Source organism: Sorex fumeus, unplaced genomic scaffold (assembly GCF_029834395.1).
Source record: "Sorex fumeus unplaced genomic scaffold, SorFum_2.1 ptg000265l, whole genome shotgun sequence".
NCBI lineage: Eukaryota > Metazoa > Chordata > Mammalia > Eulipotyphla > Soricidae > Sorex > Sorex fumeus.
The window spans coordinates 35,745,298-35,760,301 of NW_026606322.1; the positions used below are offsets into that span (position 1 = coordinate 35,745,298).

General features: G+C 44.1%; 1 protein-coding gene across 2 annotated transcripts in view; it reads right to left on the reverse strand.

The window, feature by feature from the left end:
• Nucleotides 1–14,274, reverse strand: part of JAM2 (junctional adhesion molecule 2) — a 74,962-nt gene extending 60,688 nt beyond the window's left edge. For both annotated transcript variants that reach the window (XM_056109308.1, XM_056109306.1), the window contains exon 1: nucleotides 14,138–14,274. In XM_056109308.1, coding sequence (XP_055965283.1) covers nucleotides 14,138–14,204 — 67 coding nt within the window. In that variant the 5' untranslated portion in view covers nucleotides 14,205–14,274. The remainder of the gene's footprint in view (nucleotides 1–14,137) is intronic.
• Between the last annotated feature and the right edge of the window lie 730 nt (nucleotides 14,275–15,004).

Sequence of the window (15,004 nt, forward strand, 5' to 3'; positions counted from 1 at the left end):
TGTCCATATTGTTTTCCAAGAAGGTTGACCAGTTGGCATTTCCACTAACAATGAATGAGAGTGCCTTTCTCCCCCATCCTCACCAGCGCTGACTGTACTTGTTCTTTTTAATGTGTGCCAGTTTCTGTGGTATGAGTTGATATCTCATTGGCATCACTCAGGATAGGAGATGTGTGCTGAAAATAGATAAAGGACCAAACATGATGGCCTCTCACTATCTGTACTGCAAACCATAAAGCCCAAAAGTAGAGAGAGAGAAAGAAGGAAAGTGCTTGCCATAGAGGGATGGGATGAGGTGGGTGTGGCAGAAGGAATACTGGGGTCATTGGTGGTAGGAAATGTATACTGATGGAGGGATGGGTGTTCAATCATTGTATGACTGAAACTCAAGCATGAAAGCTTTATCTCGATTTAAAAAATTTAAAAAATTGAATAAAGGAGATGGAGAGGATGGGTAGTTTATGGGAACTTTCAACCCAGAATGCTGGCACTGGGTACAGAAAGCTATCCTGGAGAGGGTCCTGTATCTGCTCTATCTCTGTTCCTTTTTCTGGAAGAATCTCCCCTAAAGAAAAACCATGACAAAGATGTGTATCCCAAGAAACTACGGCCTTCAGATACAAAAAAGTCTAACCTGGATAGATTAAGACAGACATCTGAGCAAAGGATGCTGTTCTGATGATTACTGGTTCTGAGTGATGAATAGTGTATATGGAGTTGATGCTGGTAGCCTTCCTGATGCCATACTTTTTCTCTCTTATTTCTGACTCTTAATCCTTGTGGCATATCTGCTTGAGGCCTGTTCACCCAGGGATGGTCCACGGCAAGTCAGAACTTATCTTGGCCACTGGTCTGCTCCAGGTAGGAAGCATCTACCCCACAGCACTATGCAAGCTGCCCATACAAGGCTGCCCATCTTGACGAGGTCTACTGCTTATATATATGTACAGGACCCAGTACCCACCTTTAGGACAGCAGCTTGTCAGGGACCAGGAAACCAGAAGCCCAGGCCAGGAGACTTTTATTATTAAGAGGCCATATAATTTTACGGAGCTAAGAAACACACATGTCAAATTCATTTGCTTCTAGCTAAGAGTCCCTGTGTCAGCATGCCAGGGACATATGAATGCATTTCTCCTCTGCTCCCAACAGAGTTATAGCCCAGAGAGACACACATGTGCCAACTGGTTAACAACTTTCATTTGTGATATTAAAGAACCAGGAAGGAGCCTACCCAGAACAACAGGATTACAATATGTGGCAAAGTTCAGCAGAGAGAAGTGGTTGACTTGGATAGGCCTGAACAGAGACCAGAGATAAAGGTTTTGACCTTCATAGAGGAATTATATTTGGTCACATTGTGACAAGTACAGCAGAGAATGTGATTGGGAAGAAGAAACATATCTTGGTAACACAATAGCGCTCTGTCTGTCTGTCTGTCTGTCTGTCTCTCTCTCTCTCTCTCTCTCTCTCTCTCTCTCACACACACACACACACACACACACTATTCTGAGTTGTTCCAGGAATAAAAGCATTCTATGGGGCAGAAGTACAACAATTCTATGGCTCAATCAAATTACGCAGAATTTTAATTCTAATCCTTAGGATATTTCTAACTGTAGTTTCCAGTTATTAGGAGACAGACACTAGAGTTATTACATATTCCCTGGGGTTTGTTTGGCCTCTGACTAGAAGGCATCCCTATTTCAGCATGTCCATAGAACAGCTTAAAAGACGTTAGCAACAATCTCCTCTTTTCAAATTTAGCACTTTCCCAGTAGTTTAACGTGTTCCCTTTTTATTTGTGGTCATTACTTCTTGGGCTCCTTAAAAATAGCAGCAGTTGCCACATGTCTGTGGATCTGAGCTGGTGCTGGTGGCTCTGTCCCGGCTGGGTGTTGACTCTCTGGAGCTTTTTCTCTGGAATGGGGTTGGGTTGTAGTTTTTCTCTTTTGAGACTTGAACACTGGTGAGTCTATTTTCATTTTTTTAAAACACTTTTCTTTGGCAAAATTTACAAAGTAATTTTGCTGTTTTGCTGGTGGTGTTGTTTATTTTGGGGCCACACCCAGTGATGCTCAGGTGTTACCCCAGGCTCTGCACTCAGGAATTACTCTTGGTGGTGCTCAGGGGACCATATGAGATATCAGGGATCAAATTCGGATACAAAACAGATGCCCAACCTACTGTACTATAGCTCCAGCTCCCCATTTGCTTGTTTTCATGAAATGATGGTCCTTACATCAATTTGGCAAAACCTCTGTGAGATGACATTATGAGTCCCAACAGTTTGTGAGACCCAAGTTTTGGCTCTGTGTGTGTATGATATATATATACATATATATATGTACATATATATCACTGTCATCCCGTTGTTCATCAATTTGATCAAGCAGCCACCAGGAACATCTCCATTCATCCTTGTCACATGCTAGTGTCACCCAATTGTGTCTGCTCACTCCAGAAACACAAAGTAAAATTTGTTGTTACTATTCTTGGCATATCGAATACGCCATATATATATATACACACACACACATATATATATATATGAGAACACATAGATATTAAGGCACAGAATACAATACATGATTTAATTGATTGCAAGGTGTAGCCCTTCCAAGTAAGTGTGGTCAATTTTGATTACAAATTTTAAAGAAACGATACACTTACATTCATATACTCTAGAGCTATATTCCTCTTAATGTTTCTGGAAGCAAATGCCAGAAACTGGAGTGGAATAGAAGGGTGTGAGCATGGGGGACTGGAGACCTCTCAGTCCACAAGCTATTGTGCTGTCTGTACTGATCATAAATGTGCTACTTTTTTAGATAATCACATGAGTATAAGCACTGAAAAAAATCCATGTGTCTTGGACTAAGTCCATGATACAGTAGTTAGCAAGTTTCTACAGCGTGAGCAAAGCCAAAAGTCAAAGGAACACGTGACTGTTTTGACAGAATGAGAACAGGCAACTGGAAAAGACCAGACCTTTCCTCTAAAACGTAGAGACACCCTGTCTCCAAATGGTCCCTGTCAGAACTTTGGAAAACTACAACAAGAAAGATAATGCAAGGAAACAAATAAAAGCTTGATGTCAATTGACAAAAGAAAGAAAAAATTAGCAAGACTCCATTTGAGCAAAATAAGGCAGATAGAAAAAGATAAAGGCCGTGGGGCTTGGATGATAGTACGGAGGGTAGCATGCTTGTCTTGAATGTTGTTGACCTGGGTTCTATCCTGGAATGTCATATGGTAACCTGAGCACCACCTAGAGTAATTCCTGAGTGCAGAGCTGGGAGTAACTACTGAGCATCGCTGGGTGTGGGTGCCCCCCAAAAAAACACAAAAAAGGACTGTCATATCGCTTATGTGTGGAAACTAAATAAAAAGGCAGTTGCTGGCTAAGTGAACTGGGAGATGTGGGAACAAGATGGATGTTTTTAAGGGAACAAATTTGCAATGATCAGTAATAAACCTTCAGAATCTATAGTACAGAATCATGACTGTAGATTACATAATCATCCTACTGTAACAATTAATGTGTTAAATAATACATGATCACAGACAACAGTATTATAATATCACATATATATATATACACATATACACATATGTATGTGTGTATAGAGCAATAGCACAGCAGCAGGGCGTTTGCCTTGCACGCAGCCAACATGACCGACCCGAGTTCGATTCCTCTGCCCCTCTCAGAGAGCCCAGCAAGCTACCCAGAGTATCTCGCCTGCACGGCAGAGCCTGGTAAGCTACCTGTGATGTATTCGATATGCCAAACACAGTAACAACAAAGTCTCCAATGGAGACGTTACTGGGCCCGTTCAAGCAAATTGATGAACAATGGGAGGACAGTGACAGTGATATATATATGGCTGGAGCGATAGCAGATGGGTCAGTGGGTAGGGCATTTGCCTTGCACGCGGCTGACTCGGGTTTGATTCCTCCATCCCTCTTGGAGAGCCCAGCAAGCTATCGAGAGTATCCTGCCCGCATGGCAGAGCCTGGCAAGCTCCCTGTGGCTTATTCGATATGCCAAAAACAGTAACAACAAGTCTCACAATAGAGACATTACTAGTGCCTGCTCGAGCAAATCAATGAACAAGGGAGTACAGTGCTACAGTGCTACTATATAAATATATAAAATGTGATAATGCTGAAAGTAGACTACAGACCAAACATGATTGCCACTCAATGCCTCTCTTGCAAACCATAGAACCCAAAAGGAGAGAGAGAGAACAAAAGGGAATGCCCTGCCACAGATGCAGGGTGGGATGGGGGGGGATGGGGGTGGGAGGGATGCTGGGACCTGTGGTGGTGGAGGATGGGCGCTGGTGGAGGGATGGGTACTTGATCATTGTATAACTGAAACCCAAGCACAAAAATTTGTAAGTCTATAACTGTATCTCATGGTGTTTTACTAATAAATAAATTAATTAATTAAAAAAAGAAAAAAATTGATAATATTATAGCAATAAAATTACAATAGATAAGTGTATCCAAGTGGCAATCTATACTCCTTAAATGTATACAACTTTAAGACAAATGTATTCACTTAAAAGCAACAAAGAACTAAAGCCCCTATATCTTTAAGTACATAAGCTCAACAGAAAAAAAAAAATCTAGCTGTAGACATTCTTTTGGAGCCAAGATAGAAGGTGGATAAGAGTGTAGTTCTTGAAATTCATTCACAGAATGCGGGTCAGTACAGGCCTGGAGTTTTTTGCTTTTCTGCTCATAAAATGTAAGAGAAATTCATGCTGCAGAGTATTCAACCTACTCACTAGGCAAAGGATCTTGAGAGCAGAATCAGTGTGCTCACTTGTTTTCTCTCTCACACAAATATACACACTTAAGTAACACACAGCTCACTCTTCCCTCTGCTAAACTGAGCCTAATCAAGTAAGTGGCAACAAAGAGAAGTGGTGGACAACTGAAAACTAAAACTAAACAAAGAACTATATTCAAGGAAGAGGGCTGGAGATGGGGCTCGATGCAAAAGTATACACCTTGCTTGCAGGAGGACTGGGTTTTAGTTGCCCAGACAACACTGGGAATAGACAAACTCAGGAATGGGGAAACCGATTCAGATTGGAAGAAAAGGCATCACAACTAAAAGAAGATTTTTTTTCAAGTGTATATATTGCAAGCTGAACAGTTAGAAACACTGGCACTTGCAGATGACACATTTTCTTTTCTTTTTTTTCCCTTCTTTTTTTTTCTGCTTTCTGGGTCACATGCAGTGATGCTCAGGGGTTACTCCTGGCTCTGTACTCAGGAATTACTCCTAGTGGTGCTCAGGGGACCATATGGGATAAGGGGATATCAGCTACATTCAACGCAAGAGCATCTGTACCATCTCTCTGTTCCTTTCTGATGCTCTTGTTCAAGGACCTCCATACATTACTGGTTTCATTTCCATCCTCCTGATCTGGATAGCATATTTTTTTCATTCACAGATATAGATACATGTGTGTTTTTAGTAATAAAACTTTAAAACCAAAGTATTAAATAAATTCTCCAATAAATGTAAATGCAACATGCTGTTTCAATTAGTGTAAGACATTTACTAGATTATAATAAACAAACCACTATTTGTCTTTGACTATGAGTCTCATAAATGCAGAAAATCCAAGGGCTGGAGAGAAAGAGTAAGGGGCAATGGCATTTACATGCACTCAACCTCAGTTCCATTCCTGGCAACACATATGATTCCCCCAAAGACCGCTAGGAGTGAGCCCTGACCATAGAAGCATAGAAGCAGATTAGCCCTGAGTACCACTGTGCGTGGCCTGAAACCAAAAAAAAAAAAAAAATCCATTAAATGAAATCATCTAACTATATTACTCTTCAACGTTGCAATAAAAGCATTACCAGTTTTCTATGTGATATATATAAATACATTTAATTCTCCTTAAACCCCTATAATATTATCTCCATTCCATATGAGTCAACTACCCTACACAGATATTAAATAATTGTCTATGGTTAGGTAGCTAGTCAGCACAGAACTCAGTATGAGGATTCTCTATCACTATATTATGCAACCTGAAATAAAACTTAAAAAAATACAGTGATCTGGGGCTGGGGGGATAGTACAGCAGGTAGGTTGTTTTGCCTTTCAAGTGGTTCCAGGTTCACTCCCTGCCTGGAATCCCATATGGTTCCCTAAGTACCAAAAAACTGGTAGTTTTTCCTGAGTGCAGAGCCAGGAGGAACCCCTGAGCATTGCCAGATGTGATTTCTACTCCCCCATTTGAAAAAATACAGTTATAATCACTATAAATTAGAATGTAACAGTTATACTTGCTCCAGATGATCTAAAATAATCTTGGCCTCAACACTGATTTCATGTTGCTGCATACATACAACGTTGAGGTTGTGTGGTATTTAGACTAACATGTCTAACTGCATGTTAGTAATTAGACATGTTAGTCTAAATCTCAAAGATGACCACATCCAAATCCCAAGAGTCTATAACACGTTGCCATGAATGGCAAATAGGAATTAAGATTGCAGTTAGAATTAAAGGTGCTAACTGGCTAACTTTGAAATGGGATGATTATCCTGGATTACCTAGAGAGAACACTGCAATTATCTGGGTCTTTAAAAGCGGAAGAGGAAAGTGGGAGCATGACCTGAGAACTGATAGCCTGACATTACTCAATTTGAAGCAGGAGGAATGTGGCCAGGAGTGGCTTCTCTGTAGAAATTAGGGGGGAAAAGACATGGAAATAGATGCTCTTCTAGAAGTCAGGGGGTTGATATAAGGATTAAGGCAACTGCCTTGTAGGCAGCTCAGTCCTGGCACCTCATGGTCCCCTGAGCACTGCCAGGAGTAACCCCGAGCACAACCTGATGTGATCCAGTCTCCCTCCCCCAACACACTCTTCCTTGGAGAACCTCCAGAAGGAATCCATTCCCACCTACACTGAGACTTAAGTTGACCGAGAGTAGTTTCAGGCATCTCGATTTTAGCACATTAAAATAATAAAGCCATGGCAATTTGCTGCTCCAATAGGAAATGAATACATTTGGTTATTTTTTTCTGAGTTCTGACCTCATTAACAGTAACACAATTCAAGAAAAACAGTGCCAGTTTAAAGGATTTTCCCTCCTTTTATTTGCCAAAGAAAGATTTTTTTTTCCTTTTGGGTCACACCTGGCGATGCACAATGGGTTATTCCTGGCTCTGGACTCAGGAATTACTCCTGGTGGTGCTTAGTGGGAACCATACGGGATGCTGGGAATTGAACCCAGGTCGGCCACGTGCAAGGCAAACACTCTACCCACTGTGTTATCACTTCAGCCCTGCCAAAGAAAGAATCTTGATGAAGATTCTGACTCCCCTTTTCCCTTCCTGCCCCTCATCTGGCAAAATAAGTAACACTGGAGTCTTGAAACAGCAGCACTGTGCCTCTATCACTAAGGGATGAAGGGAAAAGCTCTTTCACGGTTCACCTAAATGGTAATGGCTGTTTTATTCGAAACAACCTTTTATGACCATGAATAAGTGAATGAGCAAACAGAATGCGGGACATTTATAGAAAAGGATGCAGCCACACAGCCATGGAAGAGATAAATTGAAGACTAGGAGACAACTCAGCAGCTAAAACACCTGCCTTGCAAGTTCAAACCTCAGAGACCCCATTGGTGCTGAGTTGGATCCTGGCAACATTGTTCTAGGAGATTCCCTGAGCAGCCAGCTGTGTACAGACATTGTAATTAAAGGCTGTACCCCCAGAGTGCACTGCAACTGAGATGATGTGCGGTCTGGAATGCGATCCCCGGTGAGCGCATGTACAAATGCAGAAACTAGAGAAGGTGACGTCTGGGGACCACCCTGTAGCTGAGTGCGCTTGCGCCCAACCTGATACACGCCCCCTGGTGAGCACCACAACCAAGTTTGTGTGGCACCATGGTCACAATATACCAAGCGCAGGGGGAAGTGTTTTGTGGGGTTTTTTCCCCCCAGTAAAACACATTTTTTAAAAGGTTCAAACAACCAGTGCATGTAACGGCATAGGAAAATCTTGAACTTCTGTTGAGTATGAACTACATCTGAGTAAATGATCTGTATCGTCTATGGAAACAACCCAGATGCCCAAATACTGATCAATGAATCAAGAAGCTGTGGCACATAAACACAATGAAATACAATGCAGCTCTAAGAAAGAACTAAAGTTTGCCAACTACAGCAACATGGATAAAACCAGAGAATACGATGCTGAGTGAAGTCAGCTAGGAAAGGGACAGATATAAAATGATCTCTGTCACATGTAGGGCTGGCAGATACACAGCAAGGGAGAAACAAAGGGCCAAAAAGAACACAATGGGCGAAGTGATCTACAACTTGAGTTGGTGGGGTGGGATCCTTGAGGAGGAAGGTAATGGGTTTGCTGTAAGAATTAAGTGCATGAGAAATCATCATTAACCATATTGCAAATCACAGACATTCAGTCAATTAAAAGCAGTGATCCATATCTTCTTTATGTAAGAGAAGGAAGAGAGGAATTCTCCCAGGCACAAACTGGGTGAACTCAGGGACTCAGTTTACACAGCAACAGATGAGATTAACCCAGACTGAAAGAGAAAAGCGGAAGTCATGGGTACTGGAGAGTTCAATATATGTGAGTCTTGTATCCGAATCTATTTGGGGGGCATGATATTATTTTTTTAATTTGTGGGGGCTTTTTGGGTCACACCTGGTGATACTCAGGGGTTACTCTTGGTTCTCAACTCAGGAATTACTCTGGAAGTGCTGGGGGACCATGGGATGTTGGGGATCAAACCTGTGTCAACTGTGGGCAAGGCAAACACCCTACGCACTGTACTATCACTTTGGCCCCTTGGCGGGGGGGGGGGGAAGGGCATGATTTTAGCTTAGCTGGAATCTTTGCAATTGCGAGTAAAGAGAGAAGCATATGATTTAATGGCTGCATAGATTCCATTGATCTGACCTCACCAAGGCAGATACACTTGACTTAGGTAGTTCTTGCCTCTGGAATCCAAATTATCCTGACTACAAAGCTCATCAGGGGAAAACCAAAGTGATGAAAAGCCTGGGAGGAGCACACATGTACATTCACAGGGACCTCTCCCATCAAACTTCTGGAGAAGGAGACACAAGAGTTCTCTGTGTTCTTAGCCACAGAGAACTCTCTTCTTTGCCTCTGTGTGAAGAGAAGTGTTTCCCACCCCACACCCCATGTTTTCCTCAGTAAGGTCATGTCTACTGCAGTCTTGCAAAGGTTTATTAGGGTTACCAGGAAGACCAATCTAATCCTTGAATCCATGAGATCATGCCAGGATGGGACCTGAGTTCTTCGACAAGTTCATCAAAATGTTTTGTTCTTGGGGCTGGAGCAATAGCACAGCGGGTAGGGCATTTGCCTTGCATGCAGCTGACCCAGGTTCGATGCCCAGCATCCCATATGGTCGCCTGAGCACCGCCAGGAGTGATTCCTGAATCACAGGAGTAACCCCTGTGATTCGCCGGTTGTGACCCAAAAAGCAAAAAAAAAAAATGTTTTGTTCTTAATGATGTCCATAAAGGGCAAAATTATCCTGGCACTGGTTTCCCTGAAGTGTTTTGGGTCTTTTCCAAGGCAGAGGCAGAACCTTGTGATTTTGCAAAAGATTCAGTGAAACTTCTTTCCCTCTCTGTAGTCGTTGCTAATTGATGAAAGATTGTAGAATCAAGCCTTGAGTTCTGGGTATTTTGGATTTTGGAGGGGTTTTTTTTTGCCTTTTTTGGGGGCGGGTCACATTGGTAATCCTTAGGGGTTACCCCTGGCTCTACACTCAGGAATTACTCCTGGCAGTGCTTGGGGCCCATATGGGATGCCGGGAATTGAACCCAGGTTGGTCGCATGAAAGGCAAATGCCTTACCCACTGTACTATCACTCCGGTTCCAAGCTTTGAGTTCTGATCCAGATCTGAGAATCAGTTGCTGCCAGCCATGGAATTGTCAACAGCCATACAGAACAGTAGACAACTCAAATGATCACACTCAACTCCCAGACTTAAATGTCACATCAGATAAATCTGTAACTTTACCTACTTGGAATAAAGTTTGTGATTTGGATTTGTATTACAACAATTAATTCATTTTATGAATTTTTTTCCTACCTACTTCACCTCCTCTTCTTCCCATCAATCAAGAAGAATAAATATTACCTATTAACCAGGCACTTTGTTCAACACTGAATGATCAATGGTGAGCAAACATCAATAAATTCCTTCCCCATAAACCTTCCTATGTGATGGGTGGAAAAGTATAATTCAACTAAACACGCAAATAAATGTTCACATATCAACGGGTACACTGGCTATGTTCAACATCAACAACAAAAGACAATTTAGAAAAAAAGCATATTGATGAACAGTAGGAAAAGAAGGAAAGGATGGAAAAGCATGCTGGAATTGGATCAAAAGTAAGGTATATGGCTAGATATGAGAAAAATGTGATCAAGATAAGTATGAAATTTCTAGCATAAGGGATCCACAAGCCTTATCTTGCATGAAGATAGCAAAAACAAAATAAGACAAATATCAGCTTAGACATATGAGAGATCAGTTAACTATAAAACAAAATGTCAGATTCCCAAATTTAAGTTTCATCTTTTCTCAAGTCTAGGCAGGTGACTTTAGACAAGCAACTTAGCTTTTCTGAACTTTTGAATCATTATCTGTAATTTGAAGTTACAGTCTGTTTCACAAACTTTTGAGAACTGAAAAAAAAAAAGAACATAGTGAAAGTTCCTTTAAAGAATGTCTGATACAAAAACCCTTCAATGCAACATTTCTGGATTCGGATACAAGTCAGAGTGGATTAATCACAAATGTAAGGGTGCAATTTCAGCTCAAGAAAAAGCAAAACTACTCTGTGACTCTAGAATCAACAATAGGCCAATAACAATGAACACAACTAGTATCCATCCTCCAATGAAATAACCAGGGCTTCTTAGAGAAAATGATTTGTGGACTACAAAAATATACAAGAATAGCATGGAAGTTTTGTGACACCAGCAATAAAGTGCAACATACACAAACACACACACACACACACAAAGACACATGTAAACACAATGGTGTGTGGGCCAGAGAGATAGTAGTTAGGACACTTGACTTGCACAAGGCCAAGTTTAGTTCCCAGCATCCCATATGACCCCTGGAACACCACCAGGAATGATTCCTGAGCACAGAGCCAGGAGTAACCCCTGAGTATTCCCAGCGAGGACCCCAAGTCTAAATAAATAAATAAACAAACACAGTGATATGAAGGAGAGTACTTGTGAAAGGCACACAGGAACCACAGCAAGAATTCCCAATGGCTAAAGTTGGACTAATCTGAGTATTCCAATAAATAAAACGTGAAAAACGTTAAAGTACAAAACAAATATCTGTGAGCCCACACTTAAGAAAAATGAATGTATCCGGAAGTCACATTTCCAAAGCAGAACAATTCTAAAATAATGTGTCAAGATAGTCTACCCTCAACAGGTTATTCTTCTTCTTCTTCATTAAATATGATGTGCACATAGTGATTTCCCTTTAAAAACTACAAAATAGAAAGGGGGAGGTGCTAACCTATAGAAAACTCCAATTTACATGACCTCTACTAGGTAATGGAGGTTAATAGCAGAGATAAATTCATAATAGTGACCCTTGATAAAATGTGCTGACAAGAACATCTTTCTCAAAAACCAAACCAAAAAACCCCCAAAAAAACCCAACAGCAATAACAACAAAACCCAAACAAAACAAAACAAAACAAAAAATCACTTATAAAGCAAACAGTCTAGTCAGGAAGAAAAAAAAAAAAACAGAACTACCCACTGAGAGGCACACTAATAGTTTACCAGTGTGCCTCAAACCTAGAGGCAATATAAAAGCAAAGGAAGTTGAAGAAAAGGTCACAGCAACAGAAGGCTAAAGAGCCAGGACTACTAAATAGGACCCTGCATGAGTAACGGGCCAGGAAAGAACAGAAGGCAAGGATAAAGGCAATCTGAATACAGTGCAGACTCCTTACTTGTGACAAATGTTATCATATTAAGGTAACATTAATAATGATGTACCTGGGAACTTGGCAACTCTCTTTCCAATATTCCTGCAAACCTGAATCGTTCTAAAACCTACACTTATTTCACAACACCAAGAAAAGAACACATGCTGTGTGAGACCTTCTGGCATTCCAGGAACAATATAGGAAAGATTTCACACAGACTCCAGATTAATCCCTACAGAAGCCAGGGCAAGCAGAACCAATAAGTGAGCCCGACCTAGCGTTTGAAGAGGCCACGGCCCATTCATCTGAGGTTTTTGTCTCCTGGCTCTCCTGTTAAGCTTCGGTTGTATTGTTACTATTTTCATCCTCCACCCCCCCAACCCCCAGAGGAATAACAGAAAAACCGCTTTCTTTGTTTTCACTATAGTAAAAACAAAGTAACAATGGAGGCCTCTTTATTTGAACTTTCATAACTTGCCGGGCAGTTTTGCTACCCAGTTCTGCACCTGCCCTTTTGGTTGCCTTCCAGGAGAGTTGGGTGCTTAACGTGATCTCAAAGGAGAGTTTCAAAAATTGCATAATGGTTTTCAGGTGAAAGCTTGCCTTCCCGGCGGCGTGAGTTTCTCTAATATAGGTCAGCACGTGGCCCTTCAATGAGACAACTTGCACCTTCCTCCCCCACCGAGGAACAAAACTCACATCACGTTGAGCTGAGCAATAATCACTTCAGTAATGAGAGCGTGAGAAAAAGTCATTGTATTGCGGTATTAGACACCCAACCGGCAGGTTATTTTAGGTATTATATTGCCATCATTTCAATCACGAGAACGCCTTTTTATTACCTTTTTTTTTTTTTTAGGAAAGAAAGCGGGGGAGGGAGGAGAAACAAAGGAAAACGAAAGAACAAGGTCTCTTAAGTATTTTTGTCATTTCCTCCATCTTCCAAAAAAGTTAACGTGAAGGAAACAATCTTAAAGGAAACGTTCCCAGGGCTGGAAACTGTGGGAGTCCAGAACCCGACGCAACTCTGTTCAAAACCAGCCGCCTGAACCGGCCAGCGTCGCCCCCAGCTCCGGTACCGCGCGCTCTCAGCATCTTCTAACAATCGCCCCGTCCGGCGCCCGCGGAGGACGCGGGGTCGGCGCACAACAGACTTTTCCAACTCCAGGCGGACAGTTCAGTTTTTCTAACTTCACTCGTGTTTCTCCTCGAATGTGGAGCAGCCTTCTCGAACTGAATATGGGCTTCCAGGTGCAGGGGATTTCGGGCTCAGAGACCACGAGATCCCCCTGCCGCCGCCCCCCGCCCCCTGCGCACAAGTGCGCTGCGTTTTACCATCACCATCGCGACTACTCTCATAGCCCCCCAAATGAAGATACAATAATAATAATTATAATTATAATACTTATAACATCAACTCTAATAACCTCGTTCCTTCTCGGGGTACTTGGGGGTGGGCCGGGCTCCCTCTAACCCCCCTTCCCCACTCCCCATGATGCCATTTGGGAACCAGCGTCTCTCCAAGGAGCGACTTTGGCATTCAGATCACGTCTCCGTGTCTCGGGGGAAAAAAAAACAACTTAACCCAACTTTGTAAGAAGATGGGAGCCCGGCCGGCCTGGTGTGTGTGTGTGTGTGTGTGTGTGTGTGTGTTGTGTGTGTTTGTGTGTGTTGTCGGGGGAGGGGATGGAGGGGTTCCCCGGTTTCCCTAAAGCAGAACCGATCAAATTAGCTCAGTCTAGGGGAGAGGGAGAGAGAGAGAGAGAGAAGAGAGAAGAGAAAGAACCATTCCAAGCCGTTTCCCTGTCCCGACTCCAACCAAGGCTGCCGGGCACCCAGACATCCTCCACTTTTCCGAAACTTCTGCCTGCCCTCCCCCCGCCCCCAACCTGCTCCCGGTGCCAGGGTTCCCCGCAGCCCGAACCCGCCAGACCTGCGCTCCCCTCGCCCCCCCAGCTCCCCAGCGCAGCAGGATCCTAGGTTTTTCTTTTTTCTTTTCTTTCTTTTCTTTTTTTTTTTTTTTTTTGGAGAAGGGGACCGGGAGAGGAGCAGGTCCCAGCCCGCGGGCCTGGGCAGGGGAGCGGAGGTGGGGAGGCACCCGAGCGACTCACAGCTCAGCGCGACCACCAGGTAGCGCAGCAGCAGCAGCAGCAGGCGCGGGCGGCTCCTCCTCTCCATGTTCCCCGGGCAGGGACTGGCCGTCGGCGGCGGCGGGAGCGGGCCCGGCCCGGCTGTCACTGTCCCCGCAGCCCGGCGCCCGCGCGCACACGCCGCCGGGGCCCAGCCAGGGTCTGGGTGGAGGCGGGAGGCGGCGGGGGGCGGGGAGGGGGGTGGTCTGCGCCGGGCTCTTTCGCAGGGGGGTGGAGAAGGAGGAGGGGTGCGAGGGGCGGGCCCCGGACGCTGGCCGGGCAGGCAGCTGCGTCCTAATGAAGGGGCAGCGGGAGGCGATGGGCGGAAGGGAAACCCGCGCCCCCGCCCCGCCCGCGCCCGCGCCGTCGGGACTGATCCGCTTTGTGTCTGGGCCGGCTCGGGGGCCCCTGCCAGCCGGCCCCGGAGCTAGTGCACCCCACCCCCTCGACAGCCATCGGGGGCAATCTCCTTCTCCTCGCTTGGCCTCCAGTAGCAAACTTCTTGGGGAGAGGGGGGTGATGTTCAGCACAGGGGTGGAGAGTTTGGGAAATTTTCTAGCCCACCCGGAGGATGCTGCGGGGATGGGGGCAGAGGGGAGGCGCGCTGGGACGATGGGGTGCGCGGGGCGACGGCTTGGACGGGAGAAAAGGAAGGGAAAAAACATAAACCAACCATAATAGCCACAAAAACAACAACGATCCAGACTCTTGCTGGAAAGCTTGGCTCCGGGTTGGGCAAAAGCGTTGGTCCCTTCTGAAGGTTCAGTCAGTTGCGGCTGGGAGTGCGTTTAAGGAGTGTGTGTGTTTGGGGGTGGGGGGGGGGGTGCTTTGCATCGCTTGTCCGCGTCG